Genomic DNA, 26,942 nt, shown 5'->3' with positions numbered 1-26,942 from the left:
TAAAATAATAACAAATATTTGTGTTTCCGGTTACAATTTTTGAAATTATACACATTTAATTATTAATTAAATTCTCACATCTATACGAAAATGGACAACAAGTGGAGAAATGAGTGTCTTAACGCTCGGTTTCCTCTGCCTACCCTGCTATATACGGAATTCAGAGTGAAGCTGAAAAAATAATTGTTTTAAATTACATATAACTGTGCGCGTAAGGTTCATAAAGATTAATAATACCACTAGTAGATACATAACGTGGAAAAATTGTTTAATGTGAAAAGTTTCTAAGACGTATCTTTTCCTTTTTGAAAAATTTTCTAAAGTAAGATTCCGAGTTAGATTTCATTTTTGTAATGAGATTTTCTCACATTCACCATTTTCTAATTGAAAATTCCTTTTTCTAAGCTAAGATCTTCAACAAAAGATTTCATTTATTTTATTAATGCATGCCTTTGTAAATGCTTCCCAAAATCACAATATTGCTCCTATTCCGAAGTTTTTCTCTAATAAATATTTACTATTATAAATGTCAAAGTTCGTGTCGACGGATGGATATTTGTTTTACTTTCACGTAAAAAGGGTAGGGTAGGTGGGTAATGTTAAGACACTACGTTCTCCAATTTCTGCCTAATTCTGGCATTGCGTGTTGAGTGGAGGAAGTCAACGCCACGCTTTGCCCCGACACCTTTATTTTCATGGTAATTAGGCTTAAATGACGACGAATAAATACAAATGACTAATATATTACTACAATCAAGTACTATTTTGTATGTATTTACAATATTTTTAGGCCTAAATTTGAATGTCAATTAGTTATAAGAGCATACTTGAGAAAATAATCTAATATCAGTTATTAAGTACCCCTGGGGAACCACTTATTGTGCCGACCTAACGTACTTACCTCTACGCTCGAATACCTCGCTTATTTATATATATATAGCGCTTAATATAATATTGAAAAATATTTATTTTTAAGTTGGTATCTTCTAACGTAAAAAAAATAGCTTCACGCTGAATCCCGCACACAGCAGGATAGGCAAAGGGAACCCAATGCTAACCTAACCTAACCAGATCGAAGAAATGAAAATAAACATTTAAATAAATATTTATTTATTATATTACTTCGAGTGGGAATCGAACCCACAATCAGTCGCGTGTGCCCTGTACCACGACTGGCCTCTTATATGTAATTTATAAGATATAGCATAGATATATAATTATTAAAAAAGAACTATTAATTAAAAATATTTTCCATTTCAGATCGTCTACTAGGTAAGTTCGTGCTAGGATCGTACATGTTCACCCGAGGCCGTGCTCTACAGCATTGGAACTCAGCTATATCCAGCCCCATGGAACAGGTCCAGCAATGGCATCCACTCACAAATTAAACGCACGAATACGGATAATAACGCACATAATATATTATGGATGTATGGTACATATTTTAAAATGAAAAAAATTATTTTGATTTTTTTTCCTTTAGTCTATGGTATGTTACGTTGTTTATGGGTTTTGTTAAAAGGTCCTAACATAATTTCATTAATTAATGAATGAATTAACAGTTTAATCTCTTTTTGCTGAAAATATTTTTTTTCGAAAAGAAATTTCAAATTTCTATCATTAATAAAACGTATTATTTTTTTGTAATTATTTAGATGTCCCAGTCAGTACAAGTATAGTTACAACGTAGTTTCTATATTCCATATAAAACCTTTCTCACTAGAAAATCGATAGCAATCTATTTTAGAATGCCTCATAAAAGTCTCTTGTACGCATTTTAATGGCTCTTAACATGCTGATTAGATCATTTACTGGAATAAATTGAAGATTTAAACATATATATATATACGAACATTTAATAAATATATTAAAATTATTGTTAATATTTGAAAAACGAAAAGAGATGAGCTTTTTTTTCCTATTTTTTTGGCTTTACGTTGTATCATGCTTATAGCAGAGTAGGCAGAGGGAAACTTGTGTTAAGACACTCCGTTCCTCATATTTCGGCGACTCTTTGAAGCTTTTTGTATCCAAGGTATCAAAACAGAGATGAAAATATTAAATCGAACCCACAAATGTGAGAATATGATTACAGAAAAATAAACACCACCGTTTATTTAAAATTATTTTCCTGTTCATATAATCATAATAGAATTGAAAGTTCGTCTAAATATTTGAGAAATAAATATACCCCCATCGTATGATTCTTGAATGAAGAATAATGAAGAAGAATTGATGAATTTTTTATTTAGTCTTTTTTAAAATAATGAAGCTTAAGGCATAAAATGATTACAATAGAAAGCTTTTATTATCATATATGTACGTGCATCTCATTTAATTTCATATAACATCTTAAGCTTCTACTAACAGCTACGAAATTACTACACAAAGTTTCATACATACAAATGGCTTGCTTGACTGTTAAAGGAATTGGAAACTACGAACGAAATATTTTATTATTCTTTAAAGAGTTCTCTGAATTTATTTCTTTATTTTGAATTTTTATGATTATTATGGAGATTTACGTTTTCCCTGATAAACTAAAATATAGATAAATAAATATAGGAGAACCTAGTATTACTCAGTTTTCCACTTTTGAAAGCTTTTGTAAAGCAAAAAAAATGGTTTATAATCAGAAACTGACCTACTGCGCTACGTTTTCTTAAAATATTATTACAAAATAGCTAGGGCAATTCCAAGTGATCCTTCAAGAGTATTATTTTTAAATTAACTTCAATATTACAGAATAAAATGAGATACAAAATTAAATGAATTCCTTTGGGAAATTGATACTTTTGGCTTAAAATGTTAATTGAAAAAAATATTTAAATATTTAAGTATACATAATTAAAACCGTTAGCGATATCCAAATATTGAGATTTAGTAGAATGAGAAAATAATAGTCGAAATATATAGAAAACAAAATAATAAAGTGATTTATCTCTAATTGACTGACTGTAAACAGCGTGGTGTGGGTTCGATTCTGAGTCTGATTAATATAGGACTAAGGAAATGAGTTTCTTAATACTATTCCTGTTATTTAGAGAAAAAGCATGAAAATATCTTCATTTCTATGATTTCTTTAAAATATGTACATACATCCCCAATTCTGACATGATCTGTATTTTATGAACACTACATAAATAGCCTATAATGTTTTACTATTACGCCATACTGTTTAACAATTTGAAAAAAAATAATAATTGTATTATAGAAAATTTATATTATAAACTATTGCATTTATTACTCAAATAAACTATAATTATATCGAAATTCCAGTATTTTTGTATATTAGACGTATATGCATATTGTCTTTTATTATAGTTGATAAGAATAATTTAATGCTTTCCATTTGTCAAGATTTTCTTAAAATATTTATTATTCATGTTGTTTAAATTATTAATTGTTTAATTTTGTTAACCTATTAATATGTATTTTACTATTGTGATATAACACCAATATCAAAAAATAATAATTAAATATTTAATGCTATTTACAAATATAATATAACATAATAGGTAAAAAATATATCTAAAAATATAATTATATTATAATCTATATAATATACCCAATATTATAATTAATTATTAATAACTATATAATATATGTTGTAGTTTTTCTTTCGATATTGTGCAAACGAAGAAATAAAATGTGTAACGCCAAATTGGCGATAAAAATGTTGTTTTATTTAAGGTTCACCCTAAAATTAAAAGAAAAAGTCTTTCTTGCTTTAAAGTAAAAGCTAAACTTGAAGATTTTATTTATTCATTAAAATGTTTTATTCTTTTATGTTTTTTGAATAACATTAGGATTTTAAAAAAATCTATTTGCTTTTATTTTGTTTTAAACATAACTATGCTAATTTCTATGATAACACGACATAATAAAGTGAATAATATTTAAGCCAATTTTCCTATTAACACTTGATTGTTAACACCCAATTTAAATAGTTGAGGGTGTGGCTGTAACGCGACGGTTTTGGGGGTCGATCCCCACTCGAGGAAGTGAAATATTTATTTATGTTTATTCGTCGAGGCAAAGCGCGGCGTTGAGTTCTGCCACTTAACACTCAATGCCCCCAGAATTCGGCAGAAAGTGGGGAACAGATTGCCTTAATGTTAAGGCAATCTGTTCCCCACTTTTCCACTTCCACTTCCACATCCCCATGCCTACCCTGCTGTGTGCGGGATACAGCGTGAAACTGTTTTTTTTTAATCGAATAAGTTGAGTTTGGAATGTTTCAAAAATTGGACAGAAAGGGAAGAACGGAGTATCTCAAAACTTGGTTCCCTCTGTAACCTTTCTGTGTGACAGGAACCGTTTCCTGTGACACAAAACCTGAAGCTGAAAAAAATAGAATATTACTTCCCTATGATAACCCTGCATATATTTACTGTTCTAGAAACTTAACCCTTAACGCTTCAGTAGAACCAGAACAAGCATATTAATAACTGTTTAAACATCAATTTCGTGTGGGGTCTTAACTCGCAATCTTCATCTAATCCTGTAATTTAGATACTTAGATAGTGTGACATAGACGAATACCCATCGATAACGGATGCCATTCTAACCTACGTTTCTATATCATTTTCGACAGGTAATGAACCCATGACCTTTACCGTTCTAGGTATATCATAGACTAGCAGGTCACCCGCCTGTAAGGAAAACTGATATACATATAATTAATTATAATTTAAAGCTTTTTATTTTATTTATTTTTGTTATTGTTAAAACATAACCGTCTAGGCTGGCGATAAATGTTTTTGCCGCGTTAATATCGATCCCGTGGAAATTTCTGTATAAAAAAAAGTAACGTCTATTTTACTTTACAATATTCTCTATCATCCAGTGAAAGCCCCATCCAAATCGGCTTAGCTGTTACGGAGATTGAGCCGGACAAACAGAAAGACAAACACAAAAATGTGTGTGTGTTTTAATTTCGTATAAATTACCATATGCATTTGCAAAGATAATAATTTTGAATTACAAACAGACACAATTAATTTCAATTTTATTTATATGTATTCAATTCAATTCAATTCAAAATATTCTTTATTCAAATAGGCAATTATTATAAGCACTTTTGAATCGTCGAATGAACATATGAACAAAAAGCTACCACCGGTTCGGAAGGCAGTTCTGCTGAGAAGAGCCGGCAAGAAACTCAACAGTTGCTCTTTTCAAAATCAATGGTACAATCTATTACATTAGCTGGCAGCTATCCTGCATTACATTCAATAGACGTTAATTCCATACATGCTTATCCTCTAGATATTCTTGAACAGTGTAATACGCTTTACTTGTTAGAATTTTTTTTACAAATATTTTAAATCTTTGTAGTGGCAAACTAAGAATACACTGCGGAATTTTATTATATGCACGTATACTCAGACCCATAAAGGATTTATTAACTTTCTGGAGGCGAAAACTTGGCGAAAACTTGGTATAAATAGAATATTGTCAAATTCTATCAAATTTTGAGAATTGTGTTATATAGGTACTAATAATTGTTAAATTCAATTAAGCCCTATACAAACTAGCCTAAGCAAGTAATCGCCTATATTGTGAGGTCTATTGTTTAACGTGTCGGGTTGTATATAATATCTACATTGTTCTAAGAATGTTTAATATACTCATAACCGTTTGTACTATAACTACGATTTGAATATAAAATTAAAAGGGAATATATTTATAAAGACTATGAGACTAAGATTCGATTCCCACTCGCGGTACGCGATAAAATGCATTACAGAATCGTCCTTCAACAGATAATGCTAAATACTGTAACAGTGTTAGCCTATCCAGCGTGAAAAAGCGTGTTATACAGCGTGAAAAAACTTATCTCTAGTCAAGTCTTGGCACAGTGCCACAAACGTGTGACTGTAATTAGATGCGGATTCGATTCCCAATCGAGAAAATGATACATTTAAATTTTTTCATGTCTTCGCCCTGCCTCCAGAATGCCATAATGACATTGACACAATGCCTCCAGAATTTTTAGGGAAGGGACCGTTTTGACACTAGGCTCCCCCTGCCTACCCCTCTTACATACCTTATACAGCGTGAAGCTGAAAAAATAAATTTACTTAAATATAATAGAAAAATCTGGTATATCTACATTTTTTAGCTTTGCTTGCAAGCATTTATTTTTAATAGTCAGACGAATAAACTGTACTTAAATAACCACTAAGCTCAGACGTGGACCATGTTTAATTAAAATTAAAATAAAAAAAGAGAAAGAGGTGCTTCAGACAATTAATTTGTTAAAGTAATTAATAGTACCATTTATCTTTATTAAGATATTTTTAACTTCATAACGTTGCTAGGTGCTTATTAAAATTTATAGGATGGCGTAGCTGCAGCGGTGTGGTGTCTGGAAGTTCTGTTTTTCACCTGGAACAGAATGTCTCTAGAGATTTAAAAACATATGTTATATTTAAGTTCTAAATAAATAAAAATATAAAATAAAATAAATAAACATTTAAGTTTTAATTTACGAGTAAGACACCAGTTGTGGCGCAGAGGTAACTGTAGAAGCGATAGGATGTGGGTTCGATTCTGACTGGAGGAATTGAAATATTTAATATTTTCATTTCTTCACTCTGGTCTAGGTAAAGCAAAGCTCGGTGTTAAGTTCCCCCACTTAAAATATTGCCTCGAACAATTCATTGCCTGTTATATGAGGGAAGCAGTGTGAAGTAACACTCTGAATTTGACATGAAGTTTAGTAAACTATTTTTTTATGAATATTTCTGATAGAACATAGACACTGTCAAAATAAAAGAATACATTTCAAAAATGCCACAATCATATTCAATTTTCTAATATTGAGCATATTTTTTTTCATTTTACAGATAAATATTTGTGAACGAGTACTTTGCTTATTTAACCAAATATACTAAAAATAATCAAATGATTTTTTATAAAAAAGTTTCATCAATAAAGTTTAATTATTTCAATTCTGTGGGCGGATCTAAAGCCAATACGTGAGACAGTGACTAATTGCTATTCAATCATTGTAGTAGACTGCGTAAATTAATTTATAATTGCTATATAACTCATTTTGTGGAGTGACAGCCCTACAGGTGCTGATCAAACACTTATGTGATATGATAGGGAGGAGAATCAAGACATAACGCCACTGTAGTGCAGTGGAACATTGCCTAACAATTAATGCATCATTTGTGGGTTCGATCGGTGGAAATGATTTTTTTTAAGTTATTATAATTTTTATAAACTGGTAGAAAAGGATAGTTCTGTCTCAAAAAAGAGAGAATATGTAGTGTATTAACTCCAGGAGCTCTCTGCCATCTTGCTGTATGCGATAAATAACATACGTTTGCAGCGACAGGGCGCTTATAGCTTATAACAAAGTTTATAAAGAGAAATTAGGCACTATTTATACTTCATTCACCTCTGTACAACTCTTTAAAAATCATTTTAATTAAGATAATTTTGCAAATAAGTTTTGTTTAAAAATAAGTGTAACATATTAATATTGAATTCAAAATTTCATCTGTCCTTAAATAATATAACCAAGATGTTATAATTCAATTTAAATGTGGAAGTTCTTTTAGCTTCACTTTTTTTCTCTCCACTTATTTAAAGTTTCTGTTACATACTCTCCTATTACGCTACAATTTACTCGCTAAACGGATATCAAATAAACTTTATATTATTTATAACATGAAACAACTATTACATTCAGAAAATCCCTAACAAATAAAAAACCATTTCGTATACGTTTCTTATAAAAATACACAAAGTAAATAAATATCAAATTGTTTACAAAAGTAATGTATTTGATGTTGCGGAAAGAATCCAAATACCTCTCGAGATACTATTGAAAACCTGTTACTGAACGATTTTCTGAAATGTCCTCTTAATTATATCGAATACTTTTGTAGCATAGTAATATCTATTATTTATTATACCATTATTTTTTTTTAAATAAAAGGATGTAGTGGCTCTGGGGCAGAAGGGTCTGAATGTAACGTGACGGTGTTATTTATTTCTTTTTCTTTCCGCCAAATTCTGGAGGCATTGCGTGTTGAGTGTCGGAACTCAACGCCGCTCTTTGCGTCGTCATAAGAGGGAAGAAATGAAAATATAAATATTAATATAATATTATTAAGTAAATATTTTATTTTCTCGAGTAGGGATCGAACTCACAACCGTCGCGTTACAGTCAAACACCTCGACGGCCTCAGCCTCAAAAAACAAAATAATAATAATCGAATGCCAATTATTTAAAATATAAGTGGTATTATTCATGAAATATTTTAAAAAATCTCAAATATGTGCAAAATTTTATTATTTCCTCTAATTCTTGAAAAATTGGTATACAGTGAAAACTTCAATTGAAAAAAAAGAACAAAAAATGTTAGAATAGAACAATTAGAAAAATTTTAAGATATATTTTAAAAATAATTATTTATTAAAAAGAATTTTTTAGCTTTCAGCTATTTAAGAAGTGGTCTAGGACGGAAGCGTCGCACTACGCGACGGTGCCTTATACGCACTCGGCGACGTCGCTTTACAGGCTTTGCGGGCGGGCGGTTTATTTGAACGATGTTTTGATTGTTTTCTCCGTTTCCTATATAATATATATTGGTCGTTCCTTTATGTGAGGCACAACCATGATTGGTGCCCATACGGTTGCCGGACTGTGAATAAAAAATACTCAAATCATATATATGTGGTATGGAAGCCATCCAAATTTAAAGAAATTAAAAAAACATTTAGACGAGGCTTATTTTTATTAACGTAACGCTTAACCTGCATTGCAAAGTAGACTAACTGAAAGGACCTAGTGTCCAAACACTCCGTTCTCCACTATTTTCTTGAGGCATGGAGATGGAATGGCGACATTGAGCGTATTGGTGGAACTCAACTATTTCTCAAAGCGAATACATGAAAATAATTTAATATAATCATTCCCCTGAGTTCCTTGGTATCGGAGTACCGTTATGGTATTACTCAAATTCTTGATAATCAAGTAATTAAAGGGAAGTCGTCGCGCAAGGGCACAGATTGTGACTGTAAAACCGAGTGGTTGCGGGTTCGATCCCCCCACTCGATGAAGTGAAATATTTATTTAAATTTCTTCGCTCTGGTGTCGAGGCAAAGCATGGCGTTGAGTTCTGCGCATCAACACGGAAAGAATTCGGCAGAAAGTAGGGTACGGAGTGTCTTAACACTAGGTTAAGGTAGCGTGATGCTGATTTACTTTTTTTAAAGTAATTAAAAATATATTTTCTTAGCTTAACTCTGTATTTCACATATAGCAAGGACAAGAAAGAAAAATTTGGTACTAACACACTTGAGGCTTTAGGCACACTGCGTATGGAGTGAGATTTTTTAATTTAATTTAAATTAGATACTTACTCCATTGCAATTTAGATTCGATTTAGAATTGGGGACATCAATTTGCCGTTTTGGTCTAAAAATATTCTGAAACATAATGTAGTTAGTTTTTTTTTTTATCAAATTATATAATATTTGAAAATTGTTACTATTTTTTTTTATCTTTTCTTAAATAATCTTTCTAATTTATAGAATTATAATTTAAGAAAGTATTTTTTTTCAGACATAGATTTTTACGCTGGTCAAGTATTATTACGCGATAGTTCGCTCTATGATTGTGAATATAAATTTCACCCGATGATATTGTTATATGTAAACATATTTTTATTTTCTGGTTTCTCCAATCTCAATCAATAGCTACTCTGTTTGAATGAAAATTAAAAGCAGAGTGATCTTTCACTAGATTCTCTATCCTTAAATCTCTATGTATATCCTAAATTATAATATGTATATTAATTCGTAGCTAAACCTTAAGACGTACCTCTTTGCTGTCACAGCCAGCACAAGGGACATCTCCGTTACTGAAAAAAAGGACGTCTGTGTCATTCATTACAATATTATTATTTCAGACTGAGCGAAAAAATGAATATATTAATATTTTCATCGAGTGGGAATCGAACCCACAAACATATAAATTGGATTTTTGTAAGCATTTTTCTGACATTTTTGTTTAAACTTTAAGGTTTCATGAAACGTAAAATGAAAATAAAATTGTAATGAATTATGTGAAAATAAATATAATAAAGTTTTTAAATCTGACAGAGACTTTGAAGAGAAAAATATTGACAGTATAATAGACAGAAAATTAATTATGAGTATTTAGCATCTATTATTTTAATTTAAATTTGCAACCATATATGTTAATCTTAACATTTCTATAGTACTTGAAAATAAATAAAATTGTTAGTCGTGTATTGTAACTTAAAACTGATTAAAAAATACCTTAACGGGCTTGATTCCACTAGAACAGCGAGGAAAAAAATTGACAAAAATATAAGAGCTTTCGACATCATTGGTAGATCTGTAAAAACATAACATAAACGTAAAAATTTTACTAACAACAAAATTTACCGTTTTATCGAGAGGTTTTGTAAGTTTGTTGTAAATTAAAAATATATATTAGCGTAATCACGACAGGTCGTATGTTCGATTCCCACTCGAGGAAATTAAATGTCTAATATTTTAATTTCTTCGCTCTGTTGTCGAGGTAAAGCGCAGTGTTGAGTTCCGCAACTCACACACACGCAATGTCTCCAGAATTAGGCCAAAAAGGGAGAAAAGAGTATCTTAACACTAGGTCAGCCTACCCAACTTTGCGGGATACAACATGAAATAAAAAAATATATCAAACGAAATAGTTCACATTATTATTATTATTTTATCAGCTTGACGCACACAGTAGGGTAGGCAGAGAGAACCTAATGTTAAGACACTCCGTTCACATTATAGCTTATAGTATAATAATAATTACCTTTCGATCTCCTATAATTAATATCATGACAAAAGTCCAGACGTTTTAAAACAACACTGTTCGTGCGCTTGAAATATCTCAATAAATTTATTGTGAAAAAGACAAGACTTTATAGTAAATCATCTTTAGAAGTAACTTTATATACCTAACATGAATCTCTATGGATCGAGGGCTGTTAAAATATTTAAGGCTGTTATGATTTTTTTTAACAAATTTTACATTTTGATGTTATAATTATTTATTTTAAAAAATTAAATACTCCATTTGACTTATTACGAAACTACTATTTGTTTTTGTTTTTTTTATATAGTTGTTTTTTTAATTTCGGCATTTGAAAATCCACCTTACAATCCAGACATTTGGACATCGATGGATGTCCAAAACTTCTTAAAAATCTTTTAAATCCTAAATAACGGCATCACGGAACTTCATACGCTACCGACTCTTTCACTTCGTCTACTGCTATCAATGTATTTCGTGTATTCGTGTATCTAGGTCTTCCTTCTGCCCTCTCTCGCCATACCCAAACCACCTGAGCAACTTTTTCTCTGTTCTCATTGCGACATCTCGTCGTCGTCGTCTTATTAACTGATTCCGCATATGCTAGTAAGATACTGCATCTTCATAACATTTAACTGTCTTTTACTCTTCTTCTTTTGTTAGTCTTCTGTGTCCATGTTTGGCTGCCGTAAAATATGCATCTATGCTGACGTTTCACCCTCTTATGCAATGTAATTGATTTTATTACCGGCAGCATAATTGCCGGTATTAAAATCCTTTCTAGATTTATTTCGTAGGTTCCGTATTTACTAAATATATCAGTTATGTAATTGTTCTTAATTCTCCATTTACACTGATACCGCCTTTCTTGTTGTGTTTTCTTGTTATGTTTTACTCGAATTTAGGTGGTGTTAATTATTTGCATTATAAAAAAAAAGATTTGTGAATTTTATTCAAATGACATCCTTATTTTACTTTACTTGTGATCAACGTAAATACCTAGTGAGATAACAAGGTATAAATAATTATAAATATCAAGATGGGTACTGAGAACCTGGTGTCAAGAAATTCCGTTACTCCTTTTCGGAGAAGACTGATGAATTTAACAATTCTCCTAATTAGAGATGAAGCACTGTAGAACTTTGTAGTTGTTGTTAAAAGATATTAAACTTCTTGTGATTGTGTGCTCTGGTTGTGTGTGCTTTTTTATCAGTTAATTTATTTTTTCTGAACCTAATGTGTTGGACTTTGATAGTGCTGCTTCTCTCATAACTTGGTTATTACATGGACACTGATTGACCCCGGGTTCGCTTTAAGGACTGCTACGATATTCAGCCACAAATAAGAAGAAAGTTTAAGAACTAAAATCCGGCTACTAAAACACGCTCTAAAACGTAAGAAGGGAGAAAACAGTAACTAGATATAAATATTAGAAACAGCCTTAATTATTAATTCATTGATCTGGATAAGATTCACAATATTCTTTGTAAAATAACTGTAATGATTGCATAATAACTCCTGTACAGTTTTTAAATTTCATATTGTAGTAAAATTATTGTAACATTATAGCTTGACACGGACTTTAAAATTATAAAATCTTATTGTAATTCTTCTTCTTCCTGGCATTAATCCCGGCTATTATCAGGGTCTGCCTTCCTACTCAACCTACTCCGCTTTGCACGGTCTCCTGACATCGCGGTGCTTAAATTTTAAAATCATTGATAATAAGCCGAATTTTATATTTCGCGGTGTCTATAGGAAAACTACTTCGGTCACAGAGGGTTAAAAAAGTTTAAAAAAAATAGATAGATAGATAGATTAACGTACTGCTATAAGGTTGGATTTTATTGAAATGATTTTATGTCATAAGTTTCCGTAAAATAATATTCAGAATTTCTTTTTATACTGACTCTTGCCATATTTTTGAGCCATATTTCTATACAAACTGTTATCTAGTGTATAGTTAACCGAATAGTTTAATGTAGGATTATTATTTTAAACTCAAGTTTTTCATCTATACTGTTCTACTTTAAAAATGTATATTGACTTAACATTTTCATCATTTTCTTTTCATACAATATCTGAATTGAAATATGCGTTCATACAAAAAAAACAATTCAAAAATCAATGAAACCATGTTTTTATCAATAAGTAACAAAAAATTACACTTACATTAAATAATTTTATTATAATTTTATCATTACATATAGGTAGGTATATTATAAAAATATAAAATAAAATTTTAAAATATTAATTAAATATATATAATATTTTTAAATATTTATTACTTAGAAAAGAACTATTAATTGAAACACAATTCATCAGTCTTTCAACATTTTCTTAATACTTAATACAAAGAATTCAAAATTATTAATAATCGTCGTATTCGTCGCGACGACGATTTATGTACACTTTGTTTTTATTGTTTCGTCCGTTTCCAATGTATATATTCTTGACTGGTCTTTTATTACGTGAGGTACGTTCGATGCCCACCCAGTTTTCGTGCTGTGGATAAAAAATTGTCATAATATTATATATGCATTTGTATACGGTTAAAGTTAATGGGAAACGGAGTGTCTTACCACTACCGCCCTGTGCCTACCCTGTGTGTGGGATATTATTAATTTATATAATAAAATATATATAATAAAATAAAATAAAAATATAATGTTGTAAGGTCATATAAACCATACAAATTTAAAGAAAATTATAATAATTAAGACGAGGCTTAGTCGCTTTTAAACCTGAATTGTGGAAACACTCTGTTCTCCATTATTTTCTTGAGATATGGAATGGAGATAGTAAAATGATTTCATATAAACATTTTTCCGAGTCCGTTAGTATAGGTGCACGGTGCACGACAGTGGTACTAGTTTAAAATTACTGATCAAGCAATTAATATTTTATTATCTTAGCTTGACCCTGTATTTCGCATATAGCAAGGTAGACAAAGATACCTGAAGACGTAGTGTAAAGACACTCCGTATTTGGTTTTCACCAACATTCGATTCGTGTAGGGGGAAAAGTGTCAGCCTTGTCATTTACAGTCCGCCTACTGTGAGACCCAACTAGAGAAATGTTTTAACTATTTCTCTATTAAATAATATGATATAGATATAAAAAAAGATTAACTATTGATATAAACGAATTATATTTAAATTAGATAATTACCAGAATATTGCCAACCATACCCGATATAGAATCGAGGACACCTTCAGCATTCCCAACTGTCCGTTTTGTTCTAGAAATAATCTGAAACAAATGGTAGTTCATTTATCAAATAAGCTACAATAAAATATAAAAATTATAGTAATAGTTTTATATTTTAAAATAATATAAAAATGTTAATATAAAATCGTTTTTTGTTATTAATGTTGAACTATAGACGTAGAGTACAAACCAGCCACATTCCTGGGCTCTCCACCACTGATCCGCAAGGTACCTTTCGTGTTAATGACGAAACGAGTTTAGATGGTAATAGTTCTTTCGCCGCCTTCAAAATAAGTGAATATTGCACTTTCTTAACTGAGCTGGGGCCTTTAAGACTCTACGTCCATATTTTCCATATATTATACTTTTACAATATGACATATTTTTATGATATTATATCATATATTTTATTTCTTTGTTTAAAATATTTGCTGTTAATATATGTATATATATTATTCGATTTAAAATGTTATATTAAATTTATGGAATAAAAATATTTCGCGTTAATAATATTTATTTGCTTGGGATAAAAGTATTATTCTTACATTTTTTTAAGAGCTCCAATGAATTAGACATTAGAAACGATATTTTTATAGTATTATTTTCACATAAGTCCTATCATTCAATACAATACATAGATACAATGTAGATAAATATTTCACTTCCTCGAGAGGGGATCGAACCCACGACCGTTGCGTTACAGTCCCACCCTTTGCCGCTGCGCTACAATGTTTATTATTATCTATGTTTATTACAAATCTTACATATAGTACTTAATATGTATATAAATTTATAAATAAACATTATATATTAAGCCATACCTCTTTAGTTTCACAACCAACACAAGCGATGTCTACGTTGCTGAAAGAAAGATCGTCTGTGTTATTATTTTGTGAAAATGAATAATATTAAATATGTGAAAATAAATAAATAAAGTTATTAAATCAAATAATGATTTTGAAAAGTATATTAAAAACAATATCATATTAAATAAATTGAACTTATTAACTTATATTTGTTAGCAATATACATAATATCTCCTGCAATAATAATAATATTTTTCTTATTTTCTTCTCACAAAGTTTGGTCTTAATGAATAAACACTTAGCAAAAGAAGAAGAAGAATAAGAAATCACAATAAGAGTGGTTTGTTTCAAAAAGAAAAATGTTGACAGTATAGACCTCATAGTAAAATAATTAGAGAATTATCTATTATTTTAATTTAAATTCGCAACTAGGTATATTAGTCTTAACATCTCTACAGTACTTAAAAAAAATAATAAAAAAATACCTTGACGGTCTTGATTCCACCATAAGCGCGAAGAAAAAAATTGAGAAAAATATGAGAGCTTTCGACATCTTTGTAGATCTGTAAAAATATTTTTTATACAGATAAAATATTTATCGATAGTGGTAAAAATTACCCTTTTTTTTGGGTAATTTACAATTTGATTTACATTTTAAAAAAGATAGTCGTCGCAGGCACACTACTATGTGACTGTAAATGGACAGGTTGTGTGACAAAGCGCGGCGTTGAGTTACGCCACTCTACACTCCATGTTTCCAGAATTAGGGGGAACGAAGTGTCTTAACACTAGATCATAGTTAACATTATTAGTTTACGTTATAATAATTATTACCTTTCGATCAGACGTTTTAAAACTACACTGTTCGTGCACTAAAAATATCTAAATGAGTTTATTGTGATAAAAACGAGACTTTATAATAAATCGTCTATAGAAATAACATTATTTACCTAACCTGACTATCTATGGGTCGAGTGCTGTTAAAATGTTCTCAAATGGGTTTTTTTAATAATCTTTTAAGTTTTGATGAAATAATTATATATATATTAATAAATTTAGACATTACTTTATTACGACTTACCCATAAAAATGTTTTTAGTTCCATCCAGTTGCCAATGATATTCAAAATATCCTAAAAATCTTTAAACTCTACTCTTTAAACCCTAAAAAAATGTTTGATGCTATTATTTTTTTATTAGCGACAGCCCAATTGGGCTTTCAACATTAATTTCGTATATTCCTCAAAAAATCAGTTTCACGATGTATTCCGCACACAGCAGGGTAGGCAGAGAGAACCTACTGTTAAGACACTCCGTTCGTATATTCCTTATTTACGAAATATACTTCCCAGACAAGCCACGTTATATGTTATATTTTTTTTCAATATTTAATATCTTTCTTTTAGAATATAAATTATTAAATGTTGATGTAATTAAACAATGAAATATAAACATTCTTCAACTGGCATCCTTATTGTACTAAAATATTTGTACATTTATTTTATAACGTCATTATTAATAATAATATAATCAACGTAAAAACCAAATAAGATAACGAGGTTATAGTACTAGCACGAATATAGAAATAAATCGATAAAAGTATATTTTCATAATGTCACGCATATGCGTAAGTACATGACACGCTAAGCTACGCTTGTCGCTTATTCCGTATATATCAGAGTGGGTACAGAGAACCTGATGTCAAGAACCTCCGTCCTTACTGGAGAAGACTGGTAAATTTCAGATTTCTCCTTTATCCTTTATCCTACTGAGAGACGAAGTGATGTGTTATCGGGCTTAAGACCGCGAAGAATAATTAATTTTAATGTACTTTGTCATAAATAAATAAATAAATAAATAAAATAAAATGTGCTGACGTAAGCTTGCTCTGGCCACCATAGTCAGCACATACATTATTTATTTTAAGAATAAGCGAAGAATTAAAAATATGATTTACAAGATATTGTATTACTTGCCTGTAAGCCTCTACTTTGATAACAATTACTTCAAAAGTATATATTAATAAAAGCCTGTTCATAAACAATCTTTTGTTTGGAAGATAAGTTGTACTAAAATATAAATAATTTTAAGAAATTGTAAAAGCTCAATTTTTTTTTTGTCTTTATTCTGTGTTTAATGATATTCTATATATGAGCAATTTTTTTATATATTTTATTAAAAATAATTTAATTAATATGTTTAGTTTTCTCTTAATCTTACTTTGTAGAAAACATAAATATATTCTATATCTAAGCTACCGTAGAATATAAGTTTTATTACTGTGCTAAACAAACGTTTGTATTTTCTTGCTTGTATACACGAGCTCACCTGGGTCTGACATAGGTTACTGAAGCTGTGGCGTGGTCTTTGAAACAATAAACACGTAACCCGGTGGCATCTGCACCTGCTTAGTTAAGAAATTAGATTATAATATACCTTTCAACTTATTATAATTAAATTATAAGTATAAACGTAGAAATATTATTTAGATATAACATTTAACACGTGGAAAGTATATATTAGGACTTTACGATTGAAATGCTGAAATAGCTACCAACATACAATAAATAACTAATACTTGCAATAAATATTATATATTAATAAGATCATGTTGTCAGGAGGGCCAACAACCGATGGGGAAGAACGGTCCTCGAATGGCGACCCCGTCTCGGCAAAAGGACCACAGGCCGCCCGTCCAACCAGGTAGACCGACGACCTTAGGAAGACAGCGGGAATCCGCTGGATTCAAAGGGCGCAGGACCGGATGGAGTGGCGAAAATTAATGGAGGCCTATGTCCAGCAGTGGACGATGAAAGGCTGATGGATGAATGGATGGATGGATTAATAAATTTTCTTAATTCAAATAATAATAAGCTTATACATTAGCTGGTGCCATAAAGAAAATTATCTCTAGATACTCCCATGGACATCGTAGTATAGTTTAGTATAGATTGCAATTAACTAACTGCGACAGTCATGAATTCAAATCCTGTTTAGGGAATGCATTATAATATTACGGTATCATTTTCCTGATCTGACTACTTTCTTCTTTCTAAATACCACTTTCTAAAAAGGCCAAAAGCAAGACATAGAAAGAATTCACAATTACGTTTTCATAAGTGTTTTATAAAAATAAGATAAAAGTATAAGAAGAATAAAAGGATTTCTTATATTAATAAAACATATAGGTAAACTCTAAGTATGTCAAATATTTGTTAACATTATTTCGTTCTGTACCTTCTTTTACAAGATTTTTTTACTTGTAAGTTTCGATATATTTCTTTTTCCGTGTTCTATAACAGTATTATATTATCTTTCCATAGGCCGAAGCTTTTAAGTTGACGCGAAAGTTGTCACAAAAGGTCAGCTTCTGCTCTGAATCGTTACTTTTGACGTTAAGGTGTTTTATTTCATACTACAATTGACTTCGGTTTTACTTGCAATTTAAATTTTTCCACGTAATGTCTTATTATAATGAAAAATTGTTGGTTAATAAATTTTGTATAATATGAATATTTTTTTTAGCTTCAAGCTGTATCCCGCACACATCTGGTAATCCAAGTTAACCTAGTGTTAAGACACTGGTCATGTCACGGAAGGAGGCTGCTGGGCGAGAACGGGAGAGGGCTGGTCCATCTCTTCAGAGAAGGCAGCGTTACCGTGGACGTGTGCTTGGCAATCGTCCTGGTCTCCCTGGTCCTCGATAAATCAGTTTAGACCATTGGTGTGCAGTGTGGGGAATCTGCGCACCCTATCCTGGTCTATTGTCGAATTAATTTAAATTATAAGAGAGCTCCGTTGACGAGCGCGTCATCTGAGGAGGGCTACGGACGTAGTTCTACCAATTTCCCGGGTCCTCCCATAGTGTCGAAGTCGGCAGCCGCAGGGGTTTTAGTGGGTAAAAAATCCCACATAATCTGGTCCTCCCCAAGGATTGGATATCTTTTGAAGATTTCCCCTGCGAAAAAAAAAAAAAAAAAAAAAAAAAAGTGTTAAGACACTGTGTTCAAATTCAAATTCAAAATTCACCCTTTTCCAGACGAAATGAAAACTGAAATGTAAACTTCATTTCCTCGACTGGAATCGCCCACAACCTGTTTACACAATTAAGCTGTAAAATAATGTAAAACTTAGTCTTAGTTATATGACTTTATAAATAAAGATTCTATCAAAATTAAAATGAATTGGTATAAAAATAAGTTTTAACAGATGAATTATTATTAGAAAATTTAGTTTAAAATTCATTGATTACCTGTCAGCTTAATTAATTACTCGAACTGTCAAATTACATAATATATCATTTTCTCATACTATTTTTTTTTTACAATGCTGATCCTTGTCAATGTCAACGGGATATTGACGTAAGATGAGGAGAATGTCCTAAGACATGGCGGATACAAAAAAAATCTGCAATCATTTATATCAGTTAAAAAAATACTGAAGAATCCAAAATTCCAAAAAATCCAAAATATTTTGTATAAATAGTTATATTAAAATTATTTAATTTAGTTCAGTTGTTATATCTTCTTTATTGTAAGAAGAATTTGTTAAGAAGATAACATGTACAAAATTTCAAATTACTCTTAATTTTAATGTTAGTACACTTTTTTTAACATTTTTTAAAATATCATTCCACACTTAAGAAAGAAAAAGTTGGTACACTTTTCACGCTGCGTGTTTAAATATGCGGGAAAGTTAATCAATACAAAATCTGTCAACCACAAAAGAACATAGAAGAAACCTCTTTATATCACAAAGCCAAAATAAAATATGAGGTATTCCTAAAAATAACTTAAAACTTCAAACAATAAAATCCTATTACCTATTTGTGCAATGCAGTGTTTCAGTAGTAAATTGGAACAAGAATACGTACAAACATACATATATACCGACTCGTATGTCTCGCAGCTAGCTGCATCCATTAAATATTTAAGACACAGAAACGTACTTCGTATATGACTTCCATTGAATCACGAAATTAAATTGCCTTTACAAAGGGACTATTTTATTCAGTACTAGCGGCCCGCCCGCGGCTTCGCCTGCGTGAACTACGTTATTACTAATTTCTGTCTCCATGAGTACCCACGTCCTATAAGTGACGTCCATGTAAAATTTGAGGTTCCTAGCATTCGTAGTAACGTAGTTTCATACAAACTTTCAACCCCAAAAACAACTCCTTAGGAGTCGAATATTGCAAATTCCCGTCTTAGCGAGCACCTACGTCCTATAAGTAACTCCTATGCAAAATTTCAGATTCCTAGCACATGTAGTTTCTGAGATTTCGTGATGAGTGAGTGACCTTTCGATTTTATATATATAGATGTAGGAAGTCATTTGACTGTAAGCGATGGTTACGGGTTCATAATTTGAATTATTGAATTATATTTATTCTTTTGCTCTAGAAAGAAGAAATGCGGCGCTAGATTCCTTTACTTAGCGTTTCCACACTTTAAAAAAATAATATATTTCTTACTTTAAAAGTTAATTTCATAATATATTGTTTAATTACTCTAATTAAAATGCATTATTTAAATAGATAAGTCAATAGAATCCATTATAAAGTTCTTTATAGAGTGTCGCCGATATAAAACGAAGAACTGACTTCGTATTAAGCACAATTCAATTATGGCAACTCGTTAGAGCCGTCTAATCTAATTTTAATTTGAAAGACCTAGTTGATTGCTTCCGTTCCAGATACCTGTTTTTTCTCTAGAAAACATAGTTTTTATTTTTCTATTGTTTTAAAAAAACTGATTTTTTATGTTTTTCTATTGTACATAGATTGTGTTGAATATTTTTATCAATTTTTTTTTTTTGGGCAATCAAATTACACGGCTACTTTTGCCTTAACATAAGGTTCCCTCTACTTATCCTGCTGAGTACAGGAGACAGCGTGAAGTAGATATTTTTTCTTTATCTTTGTAAAAGAAAAATCGATGAGTAGTATTTAATCATGGCTCTTATTTACGTCTTATAACGTCTGGTCTCCTGACCCGCCCACATTTCCAACGGTTTTCATTTTACTTTGTATAAAAATAAGAATTTGCTGACATTTTGCTCTAACTCTTAACCGTTTATGTCTAAGGTTAAGAGTCTATAACGTGACTACACACGAGTATCTAATAACTTAAAAAAAACTAAGCATTATTCACCCTTAGGTCTGTGTAAAAATAAATTATAATATGTATACATTACAAATTATCAGCAGTAAAAGATATAAACTTTAAAAAATATTGTAATAATTTCGACTTTGGGTTTTGAGTTCAGCCATTCAATATGCAATGAATTTATTATTTATTTGAAAGCTGGTGCTTCTCATGTGGACCGAAATGGACCAAATTTTAATTTGGTCCATTTCTGACAACATTATCCATGGGAAAATAACATAAATCTTAAACTTACATTAAGTATGAGCGGGAGAAATAAAGGATTTTTTTTAATGGAAAAAGGACAAGGCAAACGAGAGTTTGGGTCACCTGATGGTGATCACCACCGCCCACGACCTCGTGCAACACCAGAGGAGCTACAGGTGCGTTGCCGGCCTTTGAGGTGGAGATAGACACGCTTTTTGAAGGTACCCATATCGTACCGAACTGGAAACACTGCCGCGGGTAGGCCATTCCACAGTTCGGTGGCGCGTGGAAGGAAATTTAACTTAATATCGCGTCAATCGATTTTGATGATTTTTTTTATTGGAAAGGAAGGATGAAAGTTTGGTTAGGTTCTAAATATAGGATCTGGTTAAAAGTAAAGTAGATTTTTTTTGTTAAAAATTATAGTGATTAAAATTATTGTTTTCTTATTATTTATTATCAATCGATGTCAGATCATACAATTATAATAACGTCCAAAATATATGTAAGTTCGTACACGTGGAAATAAATACCTTTCGATTCTTCTCGATGTCTTTGTTTACCTTTGATCTATCTACAGGAAATATGCTTGTTATTATAAATTATTTTTTGTACTAGACCTTTTTAAGGTTCCGTTACAAGATCACTTTTTCTATACGTGAAAAAAAGGGACATTTATGCACCGATTTGGCTGCATTTTCTATGAAATTAGCCGCGTAATCAAAACCTATAGGCCATTTCCCTACAATTATGAAATTTGGCACAACGTGAGAATTTAAAAGACAAATAAAGAAACATAATATAGGTATTTCATAGAAAAAAATCATTACCGTTTTATATTTTCAGTTTATTTCATACAAAACGATTGCATACGCCCGCAAACTTAAGCTTGTAACCTTTTAGAAGTTGTATTTCCCGTTGACCTCTAATCCAAAAATTGGTTCGGAAACCTCGGTGTACCAGTCCGACTCACACTTAATCGAGTTTGTAAGATATTCTATACTAACTAAAGTACATCATTATTTATTTCAAGGAAGGACGACCCCCGCCATTAACAAAAGCTCTTACTGGGTATTGGACAAGCTTGTATTCACTTAACAGTCGTCGTCAATCGTAAAAATACCTGTAAACCTACAATTTAATACGTACGACCTTTGTGAATAGTTGTATTGAAAAAGTATAAAATATTTAAGTCTTTTTAGTAACTAAAGGTTCTTTTCCTATTTTTTTTTAGTGTCCTAACCTAGTGTTAAGATACTCCATTCCTATTAAGAAACGGAAGCACCGTCAACCCTTACCTCGTTACCAGAGCGGAGAAATGGAAACATTGAATATAATGCATTATTTGCCTGACTGGGAATCGAACCCTCACAATACTCTCGTGGGCTTCTGCTACTGTCCCACGATGCCGAAACCTATATTTTTTATTACTTTAAATTATTAACACCAACCAAGAAAAGTAGATCACGTTTATGTAAATAATAATCAAAATGTCAATTTCTACTTATACGTATATATATCCTCATTTATTTCATACGTAGCGTCGTATTATAAAGACACTGAACATATCACTTCTGGTCTATAATAATTTTTCATACTTACATCCTTACGAGCACGGGATCCCTAAATAAATCGTAGCCCTTACGCCCTCATTTTTGTGTTGATATGAATAAATTGAATATTCTATAAAGAGAAATAGTCAACGCGATTTGCCCGCGTTTCATTTAGGTATACTCGTATACATTTATTTTTCCATAATTCGGCCAAAAATTATATATTTTTTTGCTTGAAAGTCTTGAACAAATAATTGAATTACGGATGGACATAATATATGTAAGTACTAATATCGATATCAACTATTGTTTTATGTAACAATCACGGGAAATTTTAATTTCGATTAAATAAAGTACATTTTTTTTTAAATTATATAATTTTTTTATTTACTACAATATATTTAACGTAAAATTGTGATAATTGTGAGTTCGATCCCCATTAGGGAGAATGATTATATTTAAATGACTTCCATTTCTCTGGTCGTAGACCAATCCAGGCGTAGTGTTCTGCCACTGAATACGAAATTCCACGAAAACTTGGAGACGGACAACAAATCATTACAAGATTTCGGAAACAGAGTGTCTTAACACTAGATTTATTTTGTTATAAGCAAGAACCGTAAACCGTAAAAATATATAAAAGAATTTCAGCAATGAATCACTTTATTTTAAAGTAATCTAAGCTCTTACTTACATCAAAGTAAATAAATTGCTTTACCATCTCCATTTTTTGTATTTATCTCTAAATATTCCTGAAATGATATTTTTCACGTATTCACGTGACGTCTAATGTGAAACACACACGCGTGACATCACGTCACAAGCAGGTAAATAGGAAAATTGGCTCCAATGTACCGTAAACACATAATTATTTTATTTTGGTACGTTTTTTTTCATAGAATTTGCAATATCTAACCTTTTTAATGCAACAAATAAATAAAAGAAATAAAATAATAAATTAGCTTCACGCTGCATCCCGCACACAGAAGAATACGCCGAGGGAACCTAGAGTTAAAACACTCCGTTCCCCACTTTCCGCCGATTTCTGGGGGCATTGCGTAAGAGTAAAGAGTGGCGGGATTCAACGCCGCTCTTTTCTACGGGACCAGAGCGAAGAAATGGAAATATAAATTTAAATAAATATTTTATCTCCTCGAGTGGTGCTGGAACCCACAACCAATGGGTTTACAGTCCTCCACCACGACTGGCCCCTGACTTAACAAAATATTATGAAATGTATTTTAGATTATTTTAAGAAAATATTTTTCAGATATCAGAAAAGTATATAGAACTAGTAGATGATATCACTGTCTATAGAGACTTTAATGTGTAAACTATGTAAACATACTATTATATATAAGAAACTACTAAGGATGTTGAAGACCATGCAAATTGAAGTAGCTGGAGCTAGAAGGCAAACCCTGACAACATACACCGAGATAATAATGCAAGAAGCATATATATTAGTATTTATACTCGTCTATACATATTATATTTTAGATCATTTACTATTAAATCTATATTGTAGTTAAACTTTGTATATAGGTACTTTTAACCATCTCTCCAAAACCTGTCGTATTTTAACTAGGATTGATTTACTTTGCGGCCTAGATGCGGTGTGGAAATGGAACTGTCAATCTTTATTAAATATTATTCCGGTTGTTCAATAATATTTATGATAATATACTCTAAAACAATATTCAATATTTATAACATAGCACAGTCACGGCTGTTGAGACAAAGCACGGCGTTGAATTCCGCCACCATATACTCGGACGCTTATTTGAATACATTACCTGCATGACGAAAGGTAAATCTTAATTTGTCTTAACATATTAATGAGAGAGAGAGATTTATTAAAAGGTAAGAAAAAAAAAATTCTCATTTCTTTAATAATATTTTTAATAAAGATATTTATTATATTCTTCAAATAACATGATTTCTTCTGTTTCTTACATTTTAACTTATTTTTTAATTTATTATTTCCTTTAATAAATCATAATAAAAATAATTTAATATCCATAATAAATTTGGACACAATATTTGTTTTAACTATACACTGTAAAGCCGGAGAGCGTGGGCGAACAAGGTTTAATATCTATTAAGATTTATTATTGTGCAGGTTTGTTCCCAATATTTGAAAGTAAGTTATTTAGTGCGTTAGTCGAGTTTATGAAAGCTATTTTGAAGTCTATTAATAGTAATAGACGACGACTATAGAGTTACGCTTATTGCTTAAAATAAAACACGGCGTTGAGTTCTGCCATTCAACACGTAATGCCCCAAGAATTCGGCAGAAAGTGGGGAACGGAGTGTCTTAACACTTGGTTCCCTCTGCCTCTCTATCCATATTTTAAAGAGGATACTAAAACCAATATTTTTAAAAGGTGTTAAAGTACTTTATAACCCGCATAGAAGCATACCGGCTTAAGGTAATGTGAAAAGAAACTCATTTTCGATATTCTTTTTTTTATCCTTTACCTAGAGATATTCCAATATATCTTATACCTCTTTAATATTTATTTTAAGGATCTCTGTTAAGTATTTTATTCTATTTTATTCTATCATTAGTTTTTAGGGATCGGTGCCTCAAAAGGAAAAAAAAACGGAACCCTTATAGGATCAATTTGTTCTTCTGTCCGTCTGTTAAGGCCATTTATCTCGAGAACTATCCAGTTGATACTAATATAAAACATTAAAATAGAGACCATACCCCTTGAAGCACAGAAAAAGCTTCTAAGACAATACAATTTTACATGATTTTTATGCCTACATATTACATATATTTATATTATTTTTATATACATATATAATAAGAAAAGAAAATAAGTGAAGCCTATACTAAATAAGTTGTTAAATCCATTTTACGATTATACTATTGCCCTAAGTCGATATAGCTATATACGTAGCTATGGGAAGCCGTAGTAGGAAAGTTGTCATTGTATAATGTACTAAAACAGAAATAACATTTTCAAATGCAGGAACATTTTCTCAACCTACCTAACCATGTTTTCAACAAATTCTATTGTTCTAACTGAAACAATTCTAATAAGCGAGAGAAAATTTTACATTTTATTTGGCTTCATTACTGTGCTAATTAAACTTTCTGTGTAATCAGAATTCTCTTGAAACACTTACAATCGACATTTCAAAAATAAATAATAATAAATTATATGTAATTTTAGAGTAATAGAGAGAGAGAGAAAAAATCAGCTTCACGTTGTGTCCCGCAGGTATAGGCAGAACCTGCTTTCCACACTTTTCGCCAAATTTTCGAGTTTTTGAGGAATAATAAAATGAAATATTTGTTTAAATTCATATTTCCATTTCTTTCTTTTTGGCGTCAAGGCAAAACACAGCGTTAAGTTCCGCCACTCAGCACGCAATGCCTCCATAATTCGGCGGAAAATGGAGAAAGGAGTGCCTTAACACTACATACAATCTGTCTATTGTAATCTGTGCGGACTACAGAGTGAAAGTGATTTATTTCTATTTTATTTATTTGCTTTTAGGGTGTTGATGTTATTGCAAAAGTTTCTAAAGCACCATTGATTTAAGGCGAAACTTGTAAGTTGTGAGTGTAACAAATATAAAATGTGGAGAACGGAAAACACTTAACCTAAAACGAAAGTAACGTAAAACATGACTCTCCACTGTCTCTTTAAGCAACAAAGGTTTTAGAACTTGTGCTAAACTATATCCTTAGAGAACGAAAAATGATATAAATAACTGGCGGACCCGGACGCGGCTACGCCTGCTTGAAATATAAGAATATAATTTCTATAGAAATATAATTTCAATCTAGATGAAATGCTAAAAGTGACTATTATATTTATTTTCATAAGGATGAATATCAAAATGACGCGGTAACGAACGCGGTTGCGTAGCGACGACGGTTGTTATTAACATGGCAGAATAAATTGCATGTCAAATTAGAAAGTATTTTAATTTATTAGTATATATGTGTAATGTAATATTATATAGCCTATAGCACTTCTGAAGAATGCAGCTTTCATACAAAACAAAAACAAAGTAAATCGGACCAGTAGATCCAGAGATCTTAGCGTTCAAACAAACAAACAAACAAACTCTTCCGCTTTATTATATTAGTATAGATAATAAATTTGAACATATAACATAGAGGCTATCATGGAGTTGTAAGCGCGGTGGTTGTGGCTTCAATC

At 30.9% G+C, this 26,942-nt stretch overlaps 2 protein-coding genes across 3 annotated transcripts in view; one reads left to right on the top strand and one right to left on the bottom strand.

Moving 5' to 3' along the window:
• The window catches only part of LOC146538946 (synaptotagmin-15-like), a 48,977-nt gene extending 45,299 nt beyond the window's left edge, over positions 1 to 3,678 (top strand). For both annotated transcript variants that reach the window (XM_085185654.1, XM_085185655.1), the window contains exon 12: positions 1,261 to 3,678. In XM_085185654.1, the coding sequence (XP_085041780.1) occupies positions 1,261 to 1,388 (128 nt within the window). In that variant the 3' untranslated portion in view covers positions 1,389 to 3,678. The remainder of the gene's footprint in view (positions 1 to 1,260) is intronic.
• Positions 3,679 to 13,121: 9,443 nt separating this feature from the next.
• On the bottom strand, positions 13,122 to 15,736 carry LOC146538945 (uncharacterized). The gene is made up of 5 exons (XM_085186050.1): positions 15,688 to 15,736; positions 15,339 to 15,416; positions 14,869 to 14,908; positions 14,009 to 14,089; positions 13,122 to 13,342 (listed from the first exon to the last, which is right to left on the bottom strand). The coding sequence occupies exons 2-5, from the start codon at positions 15,404 to 15,406 to the stop codon at positions 13,208 to 13,210; spliced, it is 324 nt and encodes a 107-aa protein (XP_085042176.1). The 5' UTR covers positions 15,407 to 15,416; positions 15,688 to 15,736; the 3' UTR covers positions 13,122 to 13,207.
• Between the last annotated feature and the right edge of the window lie 11,206 nt (positions 15,737 to 26,942).

Source organism: Heliconius melpomene, chromosome 5 (genome assembly GCF_056956725.1).
Source record: "Heliconius melpomene rosina isolate 202511_hmr_F chromosome 5, ASM5695672v1, whole genome shotgun sequence".
Classification (NCBI taxonomy): domain Eukaryota; kingdom Metazoa; phylum Arthropoda; class Insecta; order Lepidoptera; family Nymphalidae; genus Heliconius; species Heliconius melpomene.
This window is presented reverse-complemented; position numbering and strand designations above follow the sequence as displayed.

Coding starts and splice junctions, on each gene's coding strand:
- LOC146538945 (XM_085186050.1), bottom strand. CDS start 15,406: ATGTCGAAAGCTCTCATATTTTTCTCAATTTTTTTCTTCGCGCTTATG. Junction 14,909..15,338: donor GTGGAATCAAGACCGTCAAG/GTATTTTTTTAT, acceptor TCTTTCTTTCAG/CAACGTAGACATCGCTTGTG. Junction 14,090..14,868: donor TTGGTTGTGAAACTAAAGAG/GTATGGCTTAAT, acceptor CATTTGTTTCAG/ATTATTTCTAGAACAAAACG.